The sequence below is a fragment of the Schistocerca nitens genome, chromosome 4 (assembly GCF_023898315.1).
Source record: "Schistocerca nitens isolate TAMUIC-IGC-003100 chromosome 4, iqSchNite1.1, whole genome shotgun sequence".
NCBI lineage: Eukaryota > Metazoa > Arthropoda > Insecta > Orthoptera > Acrididae > Schistocerca > Schistocerca nitens.
In genome coordinates, this window is record NC_064617.1 from 872,210,380 (window position 1) to 872,234,416 (window position 24,037).

Below are 24,037 nucleotides of genomic sequence, written 5' to 3' on the forward strand. Positions count from 1 at the left end.
CAAGCTTTTAGGTAAAATTCTTTTAAAAATGCACTGTTTGTTTAATGTAAAAACAGTAATTATTTTAAAAAACACGCCATGTACATAGTATTATAGCAGCAATACACACTTTTAAAATCAACAGTCCCAAAGCAGCATTAACTAAGTACGGGATGAAACTTCCCCACACCTGTACACTGCTCTGCAGTGACAGATGCTTAGACGAGTGCTGTAGATTTTGCAATATTACCTACCTTCTGTTCTATATATTTATTTTAACCCGTTTACTCACACTGTAAAATGGATACAGGAGCACTTAAGAAATCATAAACATACTTGAACATAGTAAAATGTCTCAACATAATGTTTAATTTGTATTTAGCCCATAAGCACAAGTCTTGTTTCAAAACAAAGTTGAAGAATGCAACTGGCAGTGCACCAGTTAATCGCACTAATTTGCTTTAGTAAATGTTACAGGCTGCGGTGCTGATTTCACATGACAACAAGTTTCGAAAGTCATCATAACAATCACATCAACTGCCTTGTAAAACCCAGGCAAAGATCTCGCTGTAGCCAACGGCTTGTAAAAAATGGAATTGCATATTATGTCTTTTAGTGCTGCACCAACCCAGCGGCCCCCACAGTCACACTTAAATACACCCTCATCGGTAGCAGCACAGCACGACTCCTATGAACACTGTCCACAGCAGCTCCATAGGCTATCTCGAGTCAGTATGGAACAGTCTTGACACTGTCTCGTTCAGTTCCTCGGTGGCAGAGTGGTGCTATTTCCTGGGGCGACAGCCATCTCCCCACCTTGAGTGGTCTCCCTCTGTGGGCTCTGGAAAATAAAATCCATTTTAGTTCAGACTGAACCACACATACAGTTAATAATTTCTTACGATAACATCAGTCATAAAGGGATAGTCCCACATGGCTCTCGCAGAGTAAGTTAATGTTGCTAGACACTTTCAGGTATGCCTTATGCAATCAAATCAGGTGTGTGTTCCCGTCTAAGTGAATTAAATCACCTGAAGTACTTACGCAGGTCGTATCTTTACACACACACACACACACACGCGCACGCGCACACACACACGCGCACACGCACACACACGCGCACGCACACACACGCGCACGCACACACACGCGCGCACATGCGCGCGCGCGCGGTAGTAGTGTGCTCCCTCTGAAGGAAGCAGGGAGGGTTGTATGTGGCACACAATCATGAGCAGGAGTGGACTGTAAGATGAGATAGAACATGGAAGAGAGACTATGAGGAGAGACCACTGTGGGTTTAGATTACTTGAGTCAGAATAATAATGACACAGGTGGAGACAGGCATGGATCAAAGTGTATGTTGAAGAACAATTCCCAGCCGTATAATTCTGGGGAGCTGATAGTGAGAGTGGGGCATCCAGATGGTACAGACTGTGCATCAGCCATTAGAGTCCAGCAAATTTTGCTCAGCTGTGACTTCTGCCACTGCTCAGTCACAGTTGGCCAGTGGCCATCCATTTGTGAGGACAGCCGGTTGATGGTCACACTCACACACACAAAAGGTTGTGCAAGAATTATATCGGGGCTAGTCTACGATAGTACAACTTTCACAGGTGACTGCCTCAGACAGGGTTGGATAAGCCCAGAATGGCACTGGGACAGGATGTGCTGGTGTGTGCGTGTAGGTAAATGGATCACCATCAAGAAACTTGGTGAAATGTACCATAGTTAGCTTTGCACATGACTAGTGACATTCATGGCTGTCAACTGGCTGTGGACGAAGAGGTTCGCATCCAGGTAGTCATGGTTCCATAGGCAACTGGAAACATTTTTCAATGAAAACACTGTCTGTCTTGTCTCATTGTGGGATAAATCTATTAACAGTTAAGATTATTACTTTTCCTTACTTTTTTCTGTAAGTCTCATTTTCGTTTGCCAACTGTATATGTGCATGCTGATGTTCAGAGGAGCACTGGTGTACTCTGCCAGTCCAGTTGGATTATCAGCACATGCCGAGCCACCGAGCCAAATCTCTGCTGTTTTCAGTGAGCCTAGCCGATCTGAGATGTACACTTGGCACTTTTTGCTTCACACGGGCTAACTTGGCCTGCTGGGTTGCTTGTATATGGCACGGGTAGAATACACAGACTTAAGTCAACAGTCATAGTAACCTAACAACAAAAACATATGGCTCGTATTTTACTTTTCTTGTTTTCTGAGCAATTGAGCATCTCTTGATGATCAGGGGAGCACAGTTAGTAACCATTCCTCTGTGTAAAGGACACCTTTCTAATGACCATAAGCAAAAGCAGATCAAAAAGTAAAAATAAAAATTAATCAAAAAATTAAAACTTGTCTCCATTCCCGAGCCATCAGTAAGCAATAAATTACTTAAAATCTTAACTTCTCCTGAAGGGTAGTTACCCTACAGAGGTTGCTTGGTTTTGGGGTTTGATGGGGCTAAACATCGATGTCATCAGTCCCCTGTTCCAAACAGACATACTTCTAAAAGGCCTATACAGTAAAAGCGTAACCTCTGCACCCAGAGGGAGGGAACACCAACGGGTACAGAGCTAAAATGAACACCAAAGTAACACAAAATAGAGAACACTTAAAAGGAGCAGAGCAAATAGTTGACTAGAGTAAAACAGACTACAGTGGTTGATGGATCAGGTAAAAGGTCAACCACTCAACTACAAACGAAGAACCTCCAGCTAGAAAGCATTGATAGAGGTACCAACACAACTTGTTACCATAAAAGACACTATTTTGGTATCCATGTCACAATTAAAAGTCGCTGGAGTGGGTATAGCCTGAGAAATCATGCGAGAGCGCCCACACTAGGGTGAGTGATAAAATCCAGCTGCACGGATAAAATGTAAAACTGAGTCAGCTATAAAGGCATCGCCACCGAGAATTAAAGGAAGTGCACCTGTCGCCAGTCTGACGCCACAATGGAGAATCGGGTCGAGGATTTGCAACGTTGAAGGTGCTGCCAAGTCGTACACCACGCTCCTGTGGTCGAGACAGGACTGGACTAAGGCCTTATAAAGCTGTAGAAGGGTTGTTCGTGCAGCCCCCCAAACAGTGTGGCTGAGGCAGTGAAGGATGTTGAGGTGCCGCCAGCACCGTTGTTTAAGCTCGCGAAGATGAGGTGTCCAAATGAGGTGAGCATCAAACAGCATGCCAAGGAAGCGATGCGTCTCCTCAATACGAAGGAGTTCATTGGCAAGGTAGAGCTCTGGATGGAGGTGGATCGTTCAACGACGACAGAAATGCGTCACTCGGGTCTTAAGAGGCTGAGAAGTGAAAACCATGGTTGGATGCCCAAAAATGTGTCTTATGGATAGCTCCTTGCAGCTGCCATTCAGTGACACTGATGCTTAGGGAACTGTAATAAAGACAAAAGTCATCGGCATATAGAGAGGAACAGACCGATGAGCCCACTGCACCCGCAAGACCATTAATCACCACCAAAAAAGAGGGGAACACTGAGAACCGAGCCCTGCAGGACACCATTCTCCTGAATATGGGCACAGCTAAAATATGTGCCAACTCTAACCTGAAAGGAGCGATTGGAGAGAAAACTCCAAAGAAAAATCTGAAGTGGACCCCGTAAGCCCCATTCGTGGAGTGTAGCAAGGATATGATGGCGCCAGGTGGTATTGTACGCCTTCTGAAGATCAAAGAAAACAGCAACTAGATGTTCTAGCCAAGTAAAAGCTGTACGAATAGCTGACTCTAGCGAGACTAAATTGTCGATCGCTGAGCAGCCCTGACGGAAGCCGCCCTGTTGCTGGGCTAGGAGGCCCCGAGCTTTGAGGATCCACATGAGCCACCGACTCACCATCCGTTCCAGGAGTTTGCACATAATGTTGGTAAGGCTGATAGGGCGATAGCTATCAACCACCAGCGGATCTGCACCAGGTTTCAGCACTGGGATGGTAAAATGCTATCCTGCCAACGAGTTGGGAAAATGCCCTCCGTCCAAATGCGGTTAAACAGGGCGAGTAATTCACCCCGACAGTGCGCCGAGAGATAGCGAAAAAATTGACTGTGAATTCGGTCTCGACCTGGGAGGTATCAGGGCAAGCTGTAAGGCCACTTTGGAACTCCCATTCACTAAACGGGGTGTTGTATCATTCCCAACGGTGTGTGCGAAACGACAACTGTGTATGCTCAGCCTGCTCTTTAATGGTGCGGAATTCTGCGCGGTAGCCTGCTGTTGCGGAAATACGAGCGAAGTAATCTGCCAGACGTTCGGCGATGGCGATTGGGTCAGTACAAAGTGTACCCCCGAAGAGAAAGGGGAGGGACAGACGCATGAGGGCGAAAGCCAAAAATGCGCTGAACCCGCGACCACACCCGAGATGGGGAGGTGCGAGAACCTATGGTGGCAACATATCGTTCTCAGCAGTCCTGTTTGCTCCACTGGATTAACTGCCGAGCCCGGGCCCGCAGCCGTTTACAGGCAACCAGATTCTCTAGTGAAGGATGACGCCAGTGTCGTTGTAGGGCTCGCCGGCGGTCCCGGATAGCTTCTGCAATCTCTGGTGTCCACCAACGGACTGACTTACGCCTTAGGGTACTGGAAGAGCAGGGGACAGTTGCCTCGGCAGCAGAAACAATGGCCATAGTGACCTCGTCCACCGCCAAATCAATGTCACCAGGAAGCGGAGCTATGGCCATAGTAGCTGAGGTGTAGGCTGCCCAATCAGCTCCACAAAGAGACCATCATGGCAGCTCGTCAGGGGGTTGGGAGTGAAGAAGAGAAACCAGGATAGGAAAGTGGTCGCTACCACAGAGGTCATTGTGGACCCTCCAACTGAGGTATGGAAGAAGACCTGGGCTACTAAGAGAGGTCAATGGCCGAATATGTGCCATGAGTCAAGCTAAAATATGTGGGAGCACCAGTGTTAAGGAGGCAAATGTCCTGCTGTGCCAAGGGAGCCTCAACGTTCCTACCCTGGCCAGAGATCTGGGCCCTCTCCATAAAGGGTGGTGGGCATTAAAGTCCCCCAAAAGGAGGAATGGCGGGGGGGAGCTGGGCAAACAAGGCAGCTAGGTCGGCAAGAGGAGCAACCTCATCTGGGGTAAGGTAGAGGGAACAGACGGTAAGCTCCATTCCTGCCCGGATTCTAACAGCCACAGCCTCGAGAGCCGTGTGAAGTGGCACCGGGCACTAGGAATAGTGGCAAGAACATGAAAACAGACACTGCCAGACACCCTGTCATATTCTACGTGGTTCTTATAGTAACCCCGGTAGCCACAGAGCGAGGGGGTCCGCCGAAGAGGAAACCAGGTTTCCTGTAGGGCCAGACAAGTGGCAGGGAAGTGGCACAAAAGCTGTTTCAACTCAGCAAGGTGGTGGAAAAAACCACGGCAATTCCATTAAAGGATAATAGTATCCGACTGTGAAGACATGAAAGAACCTGGGGGGGGGGGATAGGTTATGCCTTAGAAGCGCTCGCTGTCACAGATTGCGAAGTAGCCTGATCAACTGCCATAGGAGCTGCGGGTCGAGCAACATCTAGCTCCTGAGGGGACGCTAGATGCTCCACATCATCTTCAGGTGCAGTGGTGAACTCCTTTTCTGTCTCTATGTCCTTCTCCTTTTGCTTTTGCTTTTTTTTGGTAGGGTCCTGTTTGTCTTTCGGTTTATCAGGCTGGGCGGGCTTTTCCGACCCAGTTTCATGGACTGAGGAAGACCTGGAAGCCCTATGGCCCTCAGCTGGTGGCTTTTCCAGCCACTGACTGACATCTGGAGGGGCAGTAACTGTGGAAGGGAGGGCACCAAGCGGCGGGCACTTCTCTGGCTCAGAGGTGGGGACTGAAGTCCCCAAAGGAGGAGAGGTTGTTACTCCCGATGTTGATAACAGGAGCAACGAAAGAGGGTGTTCCCCAACTACCTGGGGGGGCAGGAATAGACGGCTGGGCTGGAGGGCCCACAAAATGCGGCTGAGCTTGGGGGCTCGTCGCCAGGGATGGCAACATCGAAGCTGCTGCAGCAAACGTCGATGAAAGGCGCACAGGGTGAAGTCGGTCATACTAGCGTTTAGCCTCTGTGTAAGCGAGCCTGTCCAATGTCTTATACTTCGTAATCTTCTGTTCTTTTTGATAAACCGTGCAGTATAACGAGCAAGGTGAATGTTTCTGTCCGCAGTTGACGTTGGGGTGGGAGGCATGTCCAAATCCCGACAGGTAGGGTTGGCGTCACATCTCTATGACATATGCCCAAACCTCCAGCACTTAAAGCAGCACATGGGAGGAGGGACGTAAGGCTTAACATCAATCGATATATCATCACCTTGACCTTCTCGGGCAGGGTGTCTTCCTGAAGCCAAGATGAAGGCACCGGTGGCGACCCTACTATCTTTAGGTCCCCTGAAGATACGTCATACAAAGTGGACACCGCGGCATTCCAGATTTGCACGGAGCTCGTTGTCAGTCTGCAACAACAGGTCATGATGAAAAGTAAGTCCCTGAACCATATTGAGGCTCTTATGAGGCGTAATGGAGACTGCAACATCACCGAGCTTGTCACAGGCAAGCAATGCCAGTGACTGTGCTGGGGATGCTGTCTGTATGAGGACTGCTCCAGACCTCATTTTAGACATGCCCTCAACTTCTCCAAACTTGTCCTCCAAATTTTCCACAAAAAACTGAGGCTTTGTGGTCAGAAACGAGTCCCCATCTGTTCGGCTGCAAACCAGAAATCGAGAAGAATACGCCTCCCCAGGTAATTTAGACCACCGTTCCTCCGCTGGTGTGGGCAGGGAAGGGAACGATTGGGGGTCATATTGTACAGCATTGAACTTTCCTTTTTTAGAGACTGATGCTTGCGCACTATTTGTACTTTGTTTCATGGTGGTCCCACGAGCAGCTAGGGGAAGGAATGTGCATCCAGATAGAGCCCCGCTTGCCTGGGTAAGCCTAATACAACCGGGGGCAGCAGGTTCCCCAGAGGTCGCCCGCTAGCAACTGTTCTACCTCAACAGCCATGCGTCTCCTCGGCACGCACCACACCTAGAGATTGAGGGGTTTTTATAGAGGTTTATACCATCCTCACGACCCAGGCAGTTAAGCCAAGATCCCCAGGCTCTGCACCGTACAACGTTCCACCTTCACGCCTTACAGTGGTTGTTGTAGCATGCTCAGAGCTTACGGTATTGAGGAATGGTGGCACTTCCCAGTCCACAGCTCAGGGACCCCAGGGTCGCCAACCCTGTACCCAGCAACTAAATGCTGAGCCACCTGAGGGGACCCTACAGAGGCAGGCAGACATCATGCTCAGAAACAAGATACTTTGTAATGTGTAACGTTCTCACATCAGTACTGTATAGAAGCAAAATCCACTATTTACTTGGGGGAGGGGGGGGGGGGGCAGCTGCTTTCTCAGGTTCCACCAAAACCACATCCTCAGAAATCACAATGTATTCAGAAGAAACAATCAAATATTTGTGACAGCAAAGATATAGGTTTCACAGCTGCCCTGTTAGTATGGCAACAATGATTTAAAGTAGTGATACCACAGACAATGGCAAAGTTTAGAATAAGTGTAACAAACTTTTTAGGTAGCTATCTTAAGTCAACAAAAGTTCGTAAGTTTCCTTAGTCGGAATACATTAAAAAGAAATCTTTCCCATGGAGCCTCCAGTAAAGGGGGGGGGGGGGGGGTTGTTATGGCAGTGTTTTACATATCTGTCAGTTCACGTACCAATAAAGCTGAACAGTAGTAGTGAAAAACAAGAAAAGTTACAGTTTCTTGAAAGTTATTTGTGAATTTTATTATTTTGTAATATTATCTAATGTTAATATGTTAGTGCAAAAATTATTTGATGTGTTCCTATGTTGATGTGGCCTTGTAAACTATCCAAAACAGCCATAAAACATTTATCTTAAAAGTTTGTTTTTTCTTCTAAGAGCAAATGCACCACCTCTCCTCTGAACATCAGCATGCACATATACAGTTGGCAAACGAAAATGAGACTTACGGAAAAAAAGTAAGGAAAAGTAATAATCTTAACTGTTAATAGATTTATCCTACTATGAGACACAACAGTGTTTTCATTGAAAAATGTTTCCAGTTGCCTATGGAACCATGACTACCTGGATGCGAACCTCTTCATCCACAGCTAATTGAGCCATGAATGTCTTTCCTAATGGCTCCAAAAATATAGAAACTGCATCCAGAGGATCTGGATTATATAGAAGTTGTGTAAGGGCTTTTCAGCCAAACATCTACAGTGTAAGCAAAACAACATTTGCAAAATGTGGGTCAGTGCTGTCATGGCTAGAGATCTTATGCACACAAGAACTGATGAATATCACTGGAAGTTCTGCTAGGCTCGAACTCTTACAGGTATTAGTGAAATGCTGCAAGTAATGAGGGTAATGGGCAAGGGGTACTACATTAGTAGTGTGTGGATAAGCTCAGAATTTAGGTCTGATCCTTAAGGAGACCCAGGCTGAAATCCCGGTCCGGCACGAATCTTCAACTTCCCCGTGGTCTTCAATCAATGCCCATTTGCAGCCAGTGTCTGTAATTCCTTTGTGTCTTTGTGAGACTTTTGACAGGTAACAACACTGTATGTAAGAACGCCACAATGTCACGAAATGTAATGAAATGCAGGAAGGCCTACAGAGGATCTACTCTGAGTTCTGAGACTGCCAGCTATCTACAGGATAAAAGTAACATGCAATGCAGTATAGAAATCGAGGGAAAGTCCTGTTATAGTTCTGCTCCACAATTAATAAAAAATGTAAACCTAAGAACCACGAACTGTCTGTATGTCAAAGAGAACCATATGAAAATTTTTATGGGGAAAAGCCGATGCCAGACTGAATCATTGGAATAACATTAAGGAAATGTTTTTTCTCCATGAATCAGATGCCTTACAAAACCCTCACTCAACCAATGCAAAGTCCACGTTGAAATGTTAACAATATTATGGAAAGGATAGAATGCTACTCAGTTGCTGCCAGGCACAATGAAAAGACTGTTATAGAAATAAGCTTTCAGCCAAAGCATTCTTCAGGAACCCTAAAGTGAATTGCGGGGTATAATAGTAGATTTAGAAACCGAGTGTTAATTAAGACCACAGACCATTACACTAAAATTACATGCTGCTACTGTATAACCAAATATACAACTGGCCTGTACTTATGTTGAGTAGGTGAAATTCTAATTGCTGCCGGCAAACATCTATGGACGTAAAAAAAAATTCTTGTTTTCAGAACTGTTTATCTCTTAGTCATGGAGGAGGTTGAAGAAGGTTAGAATGGAGGGGCAGCTCACTCAGAGCCCAGGGCGAGAGCGACCCACCTGTCGTCAACATCCTCCTCCTACTTTAAAAATGTTGTCTCTCAGCTGTACTTCGAATTCTGAATCCTGAAGGTAAGTTCAAATCAGCCATTCTGTTTCCTTGTAATTAAAAACATTAGGAGTGTAACGAGGAGACAAGTCATACAATGAAGACAGAGATGACTAAAGAATTTATAGCATGGGACATTCTGTGGGTTGCTACTACAGTGGTATCAATACTGCGAAGAACCAGCTGATGCTGCCATATGAATCACATTCAGCATTAAGAAAATAGCTACACAACATGCATCTAAAAAGCTACGATGTTAAAACTATAATCTGCTGGCTACAGAACTAGTAAACCAATTATTTCTGTCTCAAGCAAACCAAGTGTACACTCTGGGGAAATCTCCATTCTCCACTACTACTCTCTGTTGGTCTACTTCCACGCAAACAACAGCTGTATGTTTACATAATTTATTACTGCAGAGCAGTCATTTTATTCTCAATGTTTTCCTTCTTGTGTCATCTGTTCAACAAGACCAGTATTCAAATAACTTACGGGAATGCAGCCTGGTGACATTGTTGACAACTGCCCATATTTCAACAGGAGCACACCCTGCCACTTTCAAGACAAAATTGCAGCAAATAAGTGCTGGGCAAAGGAATTTTAAACCTGTTTTCAGAAAAATTCCAGAAAGATCCCTCTCTCACTCTCACTCTCGAGCAAGGAAAAGAGGAGGATGCAATGCAGAATTTAAACAAAACTACAATCAATTTACAAGGTTAATTGCTAATTTAATTTCAACAGCTTCTTTAATAACACTATCCCAACAGCAGGAAGTGCATGCTGGTGACCCCTTATTGTTATATTCCATAAGATAACCAGAGACAAGACAATGTTCTGCAACATCAGATTTGCTTGACTGTCTTAAGCAAGTGTGCCATTTATACTCAGCTCATGCACTGCAGTTTTGCTTCAAAAATGGCAAGGTGAGCTCCTGTCTAAATATTGGTGGTTGTTTATGACTTCTCCTGGCAGCATTTCTGTTAAGTTATTTGAATGTCGTATACACCAGGAGAAACTCAGGTCCGACTAGATCTAAATTTTATCATCTGATCTTCATTTTCTAAGTGTCCCAGATGGAATCTAAGTGCCAGATTCATTCCCGCTGCTTTGTTATAGTATTTACCAAATGGTTAGCATGTAAGTTTTTAGGACTAGATTAGCTCTGGGCAGTTCCTTAGTTCCTTTCCACTTATCAAAAGTGATAACAATTAAAACAGACATACAGAGAACATTTCATGCTATCTGTACATGGGTGGCTTATAAACAGGATATAGTACATCAAAGAACATAATATATGACAAAAATCTGGTAATTCAACAATCTTTGTCAACAAATTTCTTGGGAATAGGAGACTGCACATTGCCATGCATAGTTTTACAAAAATACTGAGCATGCCTTTAGAAGTCAAAGTAATATCAAAAATTTTCTGAAGTGATGCTTTTAAAGGAAGAACAATTTTGGATAACTGACTGCAAATCATGAAAGGCTCAGAAACTCCAACAGTCCGTCAGTTACACAACTTAAGTTTTTCAGAGTGGGGAGCATGCTTGAGACAAATCGACTGTCAGTGTACGAAGGATTAATTTTCATCTAGTTTTGAGTTCAAAATAAATTCTGAGGTGTGCATTTTTAAGAGGGTGCCAATTACTGTGTGAACAGATTATGGGTAAAGCCATTGCATGTTTTAATTAAGATGCTGAAGAATATTACAGCATTAAGTTGAACTGAGTCTTGTCAATAGGCCAAAATAGTAGTAATTTTAGCACTACATTTAAGGAGCACGTTAGCCTGAACTATAAGATCGGTTACCGCCCTCCTTCACGAAGTACAAAACATGTAGCAGGTAATATTGAAAATTCTACATGTAGCACCTAGGGGAATGAAATTGAGCATACTAGAGAAATGGGAGCTATTTAAAGGTAAGACAGAGGAGCCAGACAAATGAAAGGATGAGGAGACAAAATTCAAACACAATATCTTTTTGGGATTTATGATATGACCCAGTACAGCAGCCAGCTATGGTGGCTGTAGCATGGCACAGCTCCCAGAAAGCTGTGAACAACTATGACAGTGAAACTTCCTGGCAGATGAAAACAGTGTGCCCGACCGAGACTCGAACTCGGGACCTTTGCCTTTCGCGGGCAAGCGCTCTACCATCTGAGCTACCGACGCACGACTCACGCCCAGTCTCACAGCTTTACTTCTGCCAGTATCTCGTCTCCTACCTTCCAAACTTTACAGAAGCTCTCCTGCGAACCTTGCAGGACTAGCACTCCTGAAAGAAAGGATATTGCGGAGACATGGCTTAGCCACAGCCTGGGGGATGTTTCCAGAATGAGATTTTTACTCTGCAGCGGAGTGTGCGCTGATATGAAACTTCCTGGCAGATTAAAACTGTGTGCCCGACCGAGACTATTATGTTGTCAACCAAATTTTATGCAAGGTAGTATGTAGAATCTGTATATGGTGCATAACGAAGATAGTAATCAGATGAGGGAGTAAGCGGCCCCAAGTGTTCTGACTGGACGGTGGGGTAGGCAGTTTGCGAGGTCACCTAATCATCTGTCAGAAATGACGTAATAACGAGAAGTTTCTGTCGATTCGATTCTGAACACAGTGCAGTTTTTATATTACTTGGCAACATTGAATAAACAGAGGCAAGTGTTTGCTTTAGGAGGTATGGAGCTTTTCCTGGTATTATACTCACACACTTCATCTACATAGACATCTGTACTCTGCAAACCACCAGTTTTTACGGTTTCTTCCAATTCCATCCATGTATGGAACGAGGGAAGAATGATTGGCTGAATGCCTCTGTGCGTTCAGTAATTATTCTAATCTTATCCTCACGATCCCTATGTGAGCGATACAGAGGGGGTTACAGTATATTCCTAGAACCATCATTTAAAGCCAGTTCTTGAAACTTTGTTACCAAACTTTCTAGGCATAGTTTATGTCTGTTTGTCTTCAGGACTCTGTCAGTTCAGTTTTGTGGTGTCTAGGAAGTCTGCCTAAAACACTCAAACAAATCGTACTAATGAATTTTGTTACAAAAAAATTATACTTAACTGAGTTCTACTCAGCGTAAGGATGACACACAGTTGCAGACAGGCACATCAAAAAGACTGTTACACATTAAGCTTTTGCGCAAAGTATGTGCACACGAGACCGCTATCTCTGCACAGACTGCAACTGTGTTGTGCCAAACGAAAGCAGCAATCCAGAGTGGGACAGAGATAGATAGGTACATGTGAGGGAGAGAGAAGTGAGCACTGCCTGGCAGAGTGTGCACGGACTGGATGGTGGCAGACGAAGGCTGCTACGGGCAATGTCTGGAGGCTGTGGGGGAGGGAGGGGGGGGTTTGGAATGGGGAGCAGAAAAGGAGAGGAGCAGAGAAGTGGAAAAGAGTGGTGGGTGCGTTCACACAGAGCAGTGCACAATGAGTGTGATGGTACATGAATTAGGAGGAAGTGGTAGGACATAGGGGGGTTGGAAACTGTTGAGTGGAGGGTGTGGAGACAGTAGCTCACCAAAAGTTGTGTCCAGAATGATTTCATAAGCGGAAAAATGTACTGTAAGGATAACCGCCATCTGCGGGGTTCAGAAAAGGTGGTGGTGAAGGGAGGGGCCAGATGGTCCGGATTGTTAAGCAGCCACTGAAATCAAGCATGTTATGTTCAGCTGCATGTTGTGCCATAGGATGCTCCACTTTGCTCTTAGCCACAGTTTGGCAATGGGCACTCATCCTGGTGGACAGCCAGTCGATCATCATAACAATATGAAAAGCTGTTCAATGACTGCAGCAGAGCTGGTATAAGACATGGCTGCTTTTACAGGTGGCCTGGCATCTGATGGGGAAAAATAAGCCTGTGACAAGCGGAATAGGAAGTGCTGGGCTGTTGAACTGGGCAGTTCTTGCACCTTGGTCTTCCACAGGGATTTGATTTAGAGTAGCATAGGGGTGGAATAGGATGTTATGGAGGTTGGATGGGTGAAAGACTACCACTATAGGAGGGGTGGGAAGGATCTTGGGAACAATGTCCCTCATTTCAGGGCATGATGATAGATAAGGCCCTGATGGAGGATGTGGTTCGGTTGTTCCAGTCCAGGGTGGTACTTGGTGTCTAAGATTGTGCTCCCTTGTAGCTCATTCTTAGGGGCAGGGGGCATGTGGGAATATAGAACGAAAAATCTGTTTGTGGTCTAGGTCTGGGGGTAGTGCCTGTCAAGGCCTTTGTGAGACCTTCAGCCTACTGGGTAAGGGAGTTCTTGCCACTGCAGATATGCCATCCCCAGGTGGCCAAGTTGTATGCAAGGGATAATTTTGTGTTGAAGGGATGGAGACTGTCGAAATGCAGGTACAGTCAATGGTTGGTGGTTTAATGTGGACAGAGTTATGGGTGGAGCTGTCATAGATGGTCAACATCTAAGAAGGTGCACACACGATTAAGGTCCTAGCCTCTAGATGGCCTGTCAACACACTGGGATAGGAGAGTGTGTATGGCTGTGTCACAGATTTGTTTGTATACCCATACTTCAAAGTAGTAGTAGTAGTAGTAGTAGTAGTAGTAGTAGTATGTTAGGATAAAGTTACTAAGGTGTATGAGGAATGAGGTAGTACACTTTAAGTATGAAGGATGTTAAGAGAGAAGTAGTGTTCAATACCAGAAAGACAATGGGCATGAGGGATGTTTGTGTATAGAGAATTGGCATCCACAGTGACAAATAGGGATCCAGAGGCAAAGTGATGGGAACAGAATCTGCATCACTTTTAGAAGATCTCAAAATCATTTCTGTCAATTTTAGATGTGTTTTAAAACCACTTTTGTGAATTTAAAAGGATTTTAAAGGTTGTAAAAGAACTTTATGCTTACTGTGCAAACACACAGTCATACTATTTGAACCTCGTGTAAAAGCCATATAAACTGTCAAATTCTTACTGCCAAATACCGAATATTACACTAAAGGGTACTGTTGAAAATTAGCAGAAGTATATTAATACTGTGCTATGATGAGGCCTCACAAACACAGATGGGGCCTCTCAAATGCTCCAACCACATTCAACTAATGGGTGACAATCTATAGTAGGCACTGTGTTAAGGACGAAATGTTCAAAGTTGAACAGTTGTTAATACGTCAAAATGCACAAACATTAATTCATTGATCATTTCAGAACCACTCAGGTATTTTGTAACCACTGCAGTGAACTACTGTGATTTGTAATACAGAATGTCAAGACACTGTATCTAGCTTAATATTTATATTTTACATTTTTACTAATGATAAATAGTAACACTGAATACAGCTGCCGATCCTTTTACCAGCACAATGTTGGAATTCCATAAACACAAACTTTCCCCATGCAGTGCTCTTCAGTGTCATACAAACACCTATGTAATGTTCTGCATTATTTACACTGCAGAGGGCTTCATTACATTCCTCTCAAAGTTTGCACATGTTAAATGTCCTTGCTTACGATTTTTATGTGACTACTATAAATTGCACATATATTTATGCAATAAAGGGCACGAGTAAAATGTGAGGGCCTTACCTACTTAAGCTTGAAGAAGTCAGTAAAATTTAGATAGTTTACTTATGTGAAACTGAAATAACACTAAACTAATTTTACACCTCAGACTGGATTTTATGCGCAAAAAATTTTTGCATGTGCTTCAGTACTACAACATGGCGTTCACAGATGATAAAGTAGTCACTTTATTGCCTAGTTCACCGTGCTACATCACTTTATGAACTACATTTTCGCCTCTCACCAGGTTTTAAGTGTACATGTAGCGTAACTTTGAATCTTTGTATCTCTAAAACAGATACAGATACGAGAAAAATTTTCAAAGTTGTACAAGTCTGGGATCTTAGGAACACATCATAAAAACTACAGCCATTTCCTGTGCATAGCCATCTCCGAACCTGCATCTGAGTTTTGGTCTGCTGGTGATGGTGAAAATACAGAAAATAATCACTTTTTTCAGTTTTTTTAGGAACTGCCCATGAACTAATGGAGCCTCCTGATGTCCGCATCAAACAGTTAAGATTCTGTACAGCATAATTTATGGAGAAAACATGAATTACTGCATTAGTAACAAACACAACAAATACTCAACTTTTCTCTCAGCAAGTGAGGAAGAGTGAGCAGAGAAATTGGATTCATTACTTATTTCTACCTTGTGTTCTCTTGTGGAAAAAAGTTTTAAAATGCGCACTTTCTGTGAAAATAAACTTAATTACAGTTGACATACCCATTTCAGCAGAACAAACAATACTTCCCCTCAAAATCAAAATAGAGAACATTATGTGCTTGCTGTATGAAAACAGAAGTAAGCCTTATTGTTATTATGAAGTACTTATCTGAAGCGTAACAGACTGTAGAAAACAACGTAAGTAATGATACTGACTTTAACATGGATCTGATGCTTCAGCATGGCTGCTCTTAAAATCAACATACGGGTCCTCCTCTGATACTCGCGTCCTACAGCCAGTGACTTCTCAAATGTTGTACTCCTCTGATCAATTTCTTTTGCATAAAGTATCTGTAAAACAATTAAACAGATTATAATAATCTTAAGGTGAGAATAAAAAAGGAGGACACAATCATTGAAGTGTGTGTGTGTGTGTGTGTGTGTGTGTGTGTGTGTGTGTGTGTGAGAGAGAGAGAGAGAGAGAGAGAGAGAGAGAGAGAGAGATAGATAGATAGAGAGAGATAGAGATAGAGAGAGAAATGAATCTAGGAATATATTACAACCCCCCTACATATCACTCTCGTTCGGATCATGAAGACAAGATTAGACCAAGTACAGCACGTACAGAGGTATTTATAGTGGCCTGAAGAGTGTACATGTATGTAGATATTAAAACATCTGAACACGCTCAACAAACAGACCAGGCACAGCGTTCACTACATCGCTTGTGCATGCAGACTAATTCATTATTGGAATATACATAATTGTAAACGTGTACACACATAGGACAGGTTATTAAGGTATCTGGCTAACCAAACAATACAAGTGTGGCAATTGTGTAAGGCCCGAGCAGAACAGCTGAGACAGCTGCAATTCTTTATGAGGTTAAATGTAAATACACTAATTACACTCAAATACACAATTTCACAAATAATCACACCTTTCAGAGAAAGTGGTAGTGTGAATGAATACGAATGTTCTGGCCGACCTGTGGTATTACATGAGACCTCATCAGAAAATATACATCAATCTTTGCTAAGGTCACCAAAAAAGCCTATACCAAAACTGTGTCAGCAAACTGGAATATCTTATGGAAATGTTCACAGAACTACAAAGAAGCCAAAACTCTGTCCATATCGCACTCACATTGTGCACAAGTTTCAAGAACATGATAGAGGATGAAGACTACATTACTGTCAGTGGATTGTGTGTTTTATTTGCAAAAGTGATATGTGTTGATAACGATTTCTACTCTGATGAAACACGATTTCATCTAAGTGCATCCAGAACAACTCATACTGCAATTCAGAAAAATCATTTTCCACAAGAACCCATTACATTCACTGAAGGTTGAAGTTCGGTGTGCGATTTTGTGCGAAATAATTATAGGCCCAATTTTTTTCTTGGAAAATATAACTGCTGACTTATCAGGACACAATCATGCAATTGTTAGCATTGTCAGAGGCTTACGAACGACACTGCTGGCTGTAGCACGATGGGGAATAGCACCATGATGATACTGGGTGAATTGCTTGGGGGAAGTGGAGGGTGAGAGGAAGGGGATGGGGGACATTATTTCACATCATCTATAGCTGCTTCAATTCCCAGATTTTTTTTTCTTTGTGAACATCTGAAGGATTATGTATATAACGTTGTTGTTTTTGTTGTTGTTGTTGTTGTTGTTGTGGTCTTTAGCCCAAAGACTGGTCTGATGTAGCTCTCCATGCTAATTTGTCCTTTCAAGCCTCTTCATCTCCGAGTAACTAACTGCAACCTACATCCTTCTGAGTCTGCTTAGTATATTCATCTCTTGGTTTCCTCCTATGATTTTTACCCTCCATGCTTCCCTGCAGTACTAAATTTATGATTCCTTGATGCCTCAGAACATGTCCTACCAACTGAACCCTTCTTCCAGTCAAGTTGTGTCACACATGCCTCTTCTCCCCAATTCTATTCAGTACCACCTCATTAGTTGTGTGATCTACCCATCTAATATAGAAATAATCTTCTGTAGCTCCACATTTCAAAAGCTTCTATTCTCTTCTTGTCTAAACTGTTTATCGTTCACGTTTCACTTCCATACATGGTTACATTCCAGACAAATACTATCAGAAAAGACTTACTGACATTTAAATCTATACGCAATGTTAACAAATTACTGTTCTTCAGAAATGCTTTCCTTGTCATTGCCAGTCTGCAATTTATATCCTTTCTTCTTCAACCATCATCAGTTATTTTGCTTCTCAAATAATAAAACCTGTCTACTATACGTGTTTCATGTAATAATCCAATTCCCCTGGCATCACCAGATTTAATTCGACTACATTCCATTATCCTCATTTTGCTTTTCTTGATGTTCATCTTATATCTTCCTTTCAACACACTGTCCATTCTGTTCAACTGCTCTTCCAAGTCTTTTGTTGTCTCTGACAGAATTACAATGTCATCAACAAACCTCAAAGTTTTTATTTCCTCTCTTTGGATTTTAATTCCTAATCCATATATTTTCTTTTGTTTCCTTTACTACTTGCTCGATATACAGATTGAATAACATTGGGGATAGGCTACAGCCCTGCCTCATTCCCTTCTCAACCACTGCTTCCCTTCCGTGCCCCTCAACTCTTAAATTGCCACCTGGTTTCTGTACAAATTGTAAATAGCCTTTCGCTCCCTGTATTTTACCCCTGCCACCTTCAGAATTTGAGAGTTTTCCAGTCAACATTGTCAAATGCTTTCTTTAAGTCTACAAATGCTATAAATGTAGGTTTGCCTTTCCTTAACATAGCTTCTGAGGTAAGACAGAGTCAGTACTGCATCAGGTGTTCAACATTTCTATGGAATCTAAACTGATCTTCCCCGAAGTCGGTTTCTACCAATTTTTACATTTGTCTATACCGAATTTGTGTTAGTATTTTGCAACCGTGACTCAGTAAAATGATAGTTCAGTAATTCTCACACCTGTTAGCACCTGCTTTCTTTGGAATTGTAATTATCATTCTTCTTGAAGTCTGAAGGTATTTAGACTGGCTTTTACATCTTGGCAACCAGATGGCTGGCTCTCCCAAGGCTATCAGTAGTTCTAACGGAATGTTGACTACTCCTAGGACCTCCTTTCTACTTAGGTCTTTCAGTGCTCTGTCAAATTCTTCACGCTGTATAATATCTCCCATCACATCTTCATTGATGTCCTCTTCCCTTTCCATAACATTACCCTCAAGTACGTCACCCTTGTATAGACATGACTAACAAATGAAACAAATCACATTACACCAACTACAATTGTTACTGCCAAGAATAAATTATAGCGAAAAGCCATTTGTGGAGATAGCACCAACAGCTGTAACTAGATCACAGGAGTGATTATATTAGTTGCTTTTGTTGCATACGACTTGCATCCTAGAAGATATTGCCACCATCATTTCACTATCACTTAAGCACAGCAATACATATTTCATGCATCAATTTTGTTGACACTTACCATGAGTAATGGCGGGAACGATAATAGCTATGTCAGCTGCGGGTTTTACAGAGTCAATGAGAGGGCGGTGGGCAGAAAATATGTTTCGAAGCAAGGGAAATTTATCATTCTAATGTCAGTATAGAAGCAAAATCCACTATCTGTTCAGAGGGGGAAGAAAGGCTGTGTTCTCAGGTCCCACCATAACCACAACCTCAGAAACCACAATATATTTAGAAGAAATAGCCAAATATTTGTGACAATGGAGATGTAAGTTTCACAGCTCACTTGTTAGAATGAAGACAATGATGGCCAAAAACAGTGATACCACAGATGACAGTGAACAAAAAATTAACATGTACCATTTCTTTTTGTTTATTTTGGTTTTTCTTGTATTATCGCAATGTAAACAATGAGCAAATGGCACTAGTTTAGAAAACTTTTTAGGCAGATACCTTACGTCCATGAAAGCTTGTAATTTTGATTAGTCATGTTGTTGTTGTTGTTGTTGTGATCTTCAGTCCTGAGACTGGTTTGATGCAGCTCTCCATGCTACTCTATCCTGTGCAAGCTTCTTCATCTCCCAGTACCTACTGCAACCTACATCCTTCTGAATCTGCTTAGTGTATTCGTCTCTTGGTCTCCCTCTACGATTTTTACCCTCCACGCTGGCCTCCAATGCTAAATTTGTGATCCCTTGATGCCTCAAAACATGTCCTACCAACTGATCCCTTCTTCTAGTCAAGTTGTGCCACAAACTTCTCTCCTCACCAATCCTATTCAATACCTCCTCATTAGTTACGTGATCTACCCACCTTATCTTCAGCATTCTTCTGTAGCACCACATTTCGAAAGCTTCTATTCTCTTCTTGTCCAAACTAGTTATTGTCCACGTTTCACTTCCATACATGGCTACACTCCATACAAATACTTTCAGAAACGACTTCCTGACACATATCTATACTCGATGTTAACAAATTTCTCTTCTTCAGAAACGATTTCCTTGCCATTGCCAGTCTACATTTTATATCCTCTCTACTTCGACCATCATCAGTTATTTTACTCCCTAAATAGCAAAACTCCTTTACTACTTTAAGTGTCTCATTTCCTAATCTAATTCCCTCAGCATCACCCAATTTAATTTGACTACATTCCATTATCCTTGTTTTGCTTTTGTTGATGTTCATCTTATATCTTCCTTTCAAGACACTGTTCATTCCGTTCAACTGCTCTTCCAAGTCCTTTGCTGTGTCTGACAGAATTACAATGTCATCGGCGAACCTCAAAGTTTTTACTTCTTCTCCATGAATTTTAATACCTACTCCGAATTTTTCTTTTGTTTCCTTTACTGCTTGCTCAATATACAGATTGAATAACATCGGGGAGAGGCTACAACCCTGTCTCACTCCTTTCCCAACTACTGCTTCCCTTTCATGCCCCTAGAATCTTATAACTGTCATCTGGTTTCTGTACAAATTGTAAATAGCCTTTCGCTCCCTGTATTTTACCCCTGCCACCTTCAGAATTTGAAAGAGAGTATTCCAATCAACATTGTCAAAAGCTTTCTCTAAGTCTACAAATGCCAGAAACGTAGGTTTGCCTTTTCTTAATCTTTCTTCTAAGATAAGTCGTAAGGTTAGTATTGCCTCACGTGTCCCAACATTTCTACGGAATCCAAACTGATCTTCCCCGAGGTCCGCTTCTACCAGTTTTTCCATTCGTCTGTAAAGAATTCGCGTTAGTATTTTGCAGCTGTGACTTATTAAACTGATAGTTCGGTAATTTTCACATCTGTCTACACCTGCTTTCTTTGGGATTGGAATTATTATATTCTTCTTGAAGTCTGAGGGTATTTCCCCTGTCTCATACATCTTGCTCACCAGATGGTAGAGTTTTGTCATGACTGGCTCTCCCAAGGCCATCAGTAGTTCTAATGGAATGTTGTCTACTCCCGGGGCCTTGTTTCGACTCAGGTCTTTCAGTGCTCTGTCAAACTCTTCACGCAGTATCTTATCTCCCATTTCGTCTTCATCTACATCCTCTTCCATTTCCATAATATTGTCCTCAAGAACATCGCCCCTGTATAGACCCTCTATATACTCCTTCCACCTTTCTGCCTTCCCTTCTTTGCTTAGAACTGGGTTGCCATCTGAGCTCTTGATATTCGTACAAGTGGTTCTCTTCTCTCCAAAGGTCTCTTTAATTTTCCTGTAGGCAGTATCTATCTTACCCCTAGTGAGACAAGCCTCTACATCCTTACATTTGACCTCTATCCAGCCCTGCTTAGCCATTTTGCACTTCCTGTCGATCTCAGTTTTGAGACGTTTGGATTCCTTTTTGCCTGCTTCATTTACTACATTTTTATATTTTCTCCTTTCATCAATTAAATTCAATATTTCTTCTGTTACCCAAGGATTTCTATTAGCCCTCGTCTTTTTACCTACTTGATCGTCTGCTGCCTTCACTACTTCATCCCTCAGAGCTACCCATTCTTCTTCTACTGTATTTCTTTCTCCCATTCCTGTCAATTGTTCCCTTATGCTCTCCCTCAAACTCTCTACAACCTCTGGTTATTTCAGTTTATCCAGGTCCCATTTCCTTAAATTCCCACCTTTTTGCAGTTTCTTCAGTTTCAATCTGCAGTTCATAACCAACAGATTGTGGTCAGAATCCACATCTGCCCCTGGAAATGTCTTACAATTTAAAACCTGGTTCCTAAATCTCTGTCTTACTATTATATAATCTATCTGATACCTTTTAGTATCTCCAGGATTCTTCCAGGTATACAACCTTCTTTTATGATTCTTGAACCAAGTGTTAGCTATGATTAAGTTATGCTCGGTGCAAAATTCTACAAGGCGGCTTCCTCTTTCATTTCTTCCCCCCAATCCATATTCACCTACTATGTTTCCTTCTCTCCCTTTTCCTACTGACGAATTCCAGTCACCCATGACTACTAAATTTTCGTCTCCCTTCACTACCTGAATAATTTCTTTTATCTCGTCATACATTTCATCAATTTCTTCATCATCTGCAGAGCTAGTTGGCATATCAACTTTTACTACTGTAGTAGGCATGGGCTTTGTGTCTATCTTGGCCACAATAATGCGTTCACTATGCTGTTTGTAGTAGCTTACCCGCACTCCTATTTTTTTATTCATTATTAAACCTACTCCTGCATTACCCCTATTTGATTTTGTATTTATAACCCTGTAATCACCTGACCAAAAGTCTTGTTCCTCATGCCACCGAACTTCACTCATTCCCACTATATCTAACTTTAACCAATCCATTCCCCTTTTTAAATTTTCTAATCTACCTGCCCGATTAAGAGATCTGACATTCCACGCTCCGATCCGTAGAACGCCAGTTTTCTTTCTCCTGATAACGACGTCCTCTTGAGTAGTCCCCGCCCGGAGATCTGAATGGGGGACTATTTTACCTCCGGAATATTTTACCCAAGAGGACGCCATCATCATTTACTCATACAGCTGATTAGTCATAACATATTAAAAATAAATTTTTCTCAAGGAGCCTCCTGAGAAAGGGGGGTCATTTTAATTCAGGATTGTCTTATACTTTGATAAATATAGTAAGCCTAGATGCAAATGACCTGTTCTAGGGGCCAAAGGCTTTTGTTGAACAGCATGTTCAAGTGATTGGACACACACACACACACACACATTCCTGCAGCACCTACACAGTTTCAGATTGCTTAAATAAATGTTAACATGCCGACTATTAATTTACCACCACATGGCACAGTCTTAGAAATCTTATTTTGATTCTGGCAACAGAGAAAACCAGTATCTCAGATGGCTCCAGTGATGTCAGTACAAACAAAAAAACTATGTAAAGCAGAAACTTGGGGATAAAAAATTCTTACCTTGTTGTGTGAATCAATGCGAGCTTGAATTTGTCCGTCAAGAATCAACTGCATGAGTTCATCTTCTAGGGCTAAAACAGTAGTATTGAAAGCAGCTGCCATTTTATGCATGTCTGCAGACAAGTAAGGACTGAAATATTGTATTAGTGCACGGTTGCGTATCTGTGTATATAATGCATTCACATGTGGTGCAATATACATATCCAAAAGGAGATTATCCTGAAAAGAAAAAAAGAATTAATATAGAAGATCTGAGTGAAATGCTGCATAATAAGTTTTGTAATACAAAAGATATCTTGCACTACACTGGACTAAAGCAACAATTTGATGAAAAACATCAACTATGTAGATGGAGAAACTTTTTTGTACTACAGCACAAAATTACTTACACCACCAGAAGTTAATATACAATGGCATAATGTCTTGCATCTCTCTCTCTCTCTCTCTCTCTCTCTCTCTCTCTCTCTCTCTCTCTCTCTCTCTCTCTCTCTCGTTAGCTTTATATTATCTTTAGACATGTTTTGTGTCCCTACTGGTGTAACCTATTTTCAAATTCCTCTCAAATGATTTATGGAAACCGTTTAAAACCTAAATTTGGACAGCCTGACAATTTTGCACCCCACTCCTCCTGGATGAAGGTCCACTGGTTCTATTACTGACTCACTGCACTCGGTAGGTAATAAATACAGGTTTAGAAGAGGAAATGAATGGACAGTGTGTTGAAGGGAAGGAAACATCACTTAAAATCGTCGATTAGGAGAGGCACAGTAAATATGATTAGTGAGGCAAGCAGCAGCGACTGGTGATCATGTGCTAAAGCATTTCTCTCTCTGAATGGCAGCTGGAAATCTTACTAAAATTACGCCACTGGACAAAAACATGTTTTGTAGTTATCTCTCTGTGATAGCTAGAAACCAGTGTCGAGTGCTGAAATGACACCCAGCCACAATTCAAACAACTCAGAGAAGGGATTCTGCTGTCTGTTTTCAACTGCACGTGCTTTGATGTGATGTCATCCCTGCCAGCCCTGACACTACCATGTTGCTCGCAGTGCCAGGTCAGTATTTTCCATTCAGCACTACGCGAAAGAACTTGCCCCCCTTCTAAGAGCCGTGTACCGCAAGTCTCTAGAGGAACGGAAGGTTC

At 42.5% G+C, this 24,037-nt stretch overlaps 1 protein-coding gene across 2 annotated transcripts in view; it reads right to left on the bottom strand.

The window, feature by feature from the left end:
* Positions 1 to 315: 315 nt before the first annotated feature.
* Positions 316 to 24,037, bottom strand: part of LOC126253360 (COP9 signalosome complex subunit 1-like) — a 92,210-nt gene continuing 68,488 nt past the window's right edge. For both annotated transcript variants that reach the window (XM_049954634.1, XM_049954633.1), the window contains exons 9-11: positions 22,892 to 23,110; positions 15,765 to 15,899; positions 316 to 820 (exon numbers count right to left, since the gene is read on the bottom strand). In XM_049954634.1, the coding sequence (XP_049810591.1) occupies positions 740 to 820; positions 15,765 to 15,899; positions 22,892 to 23,110 (435 nt within the window). In that variant the 3' untranslated portion in view covers positions 316 to 739. The remainder of the gene's footprint in view (positions 821 to 15,764; positions 15,900 to 22,891; positions 23,111 to 24,037) is intronic.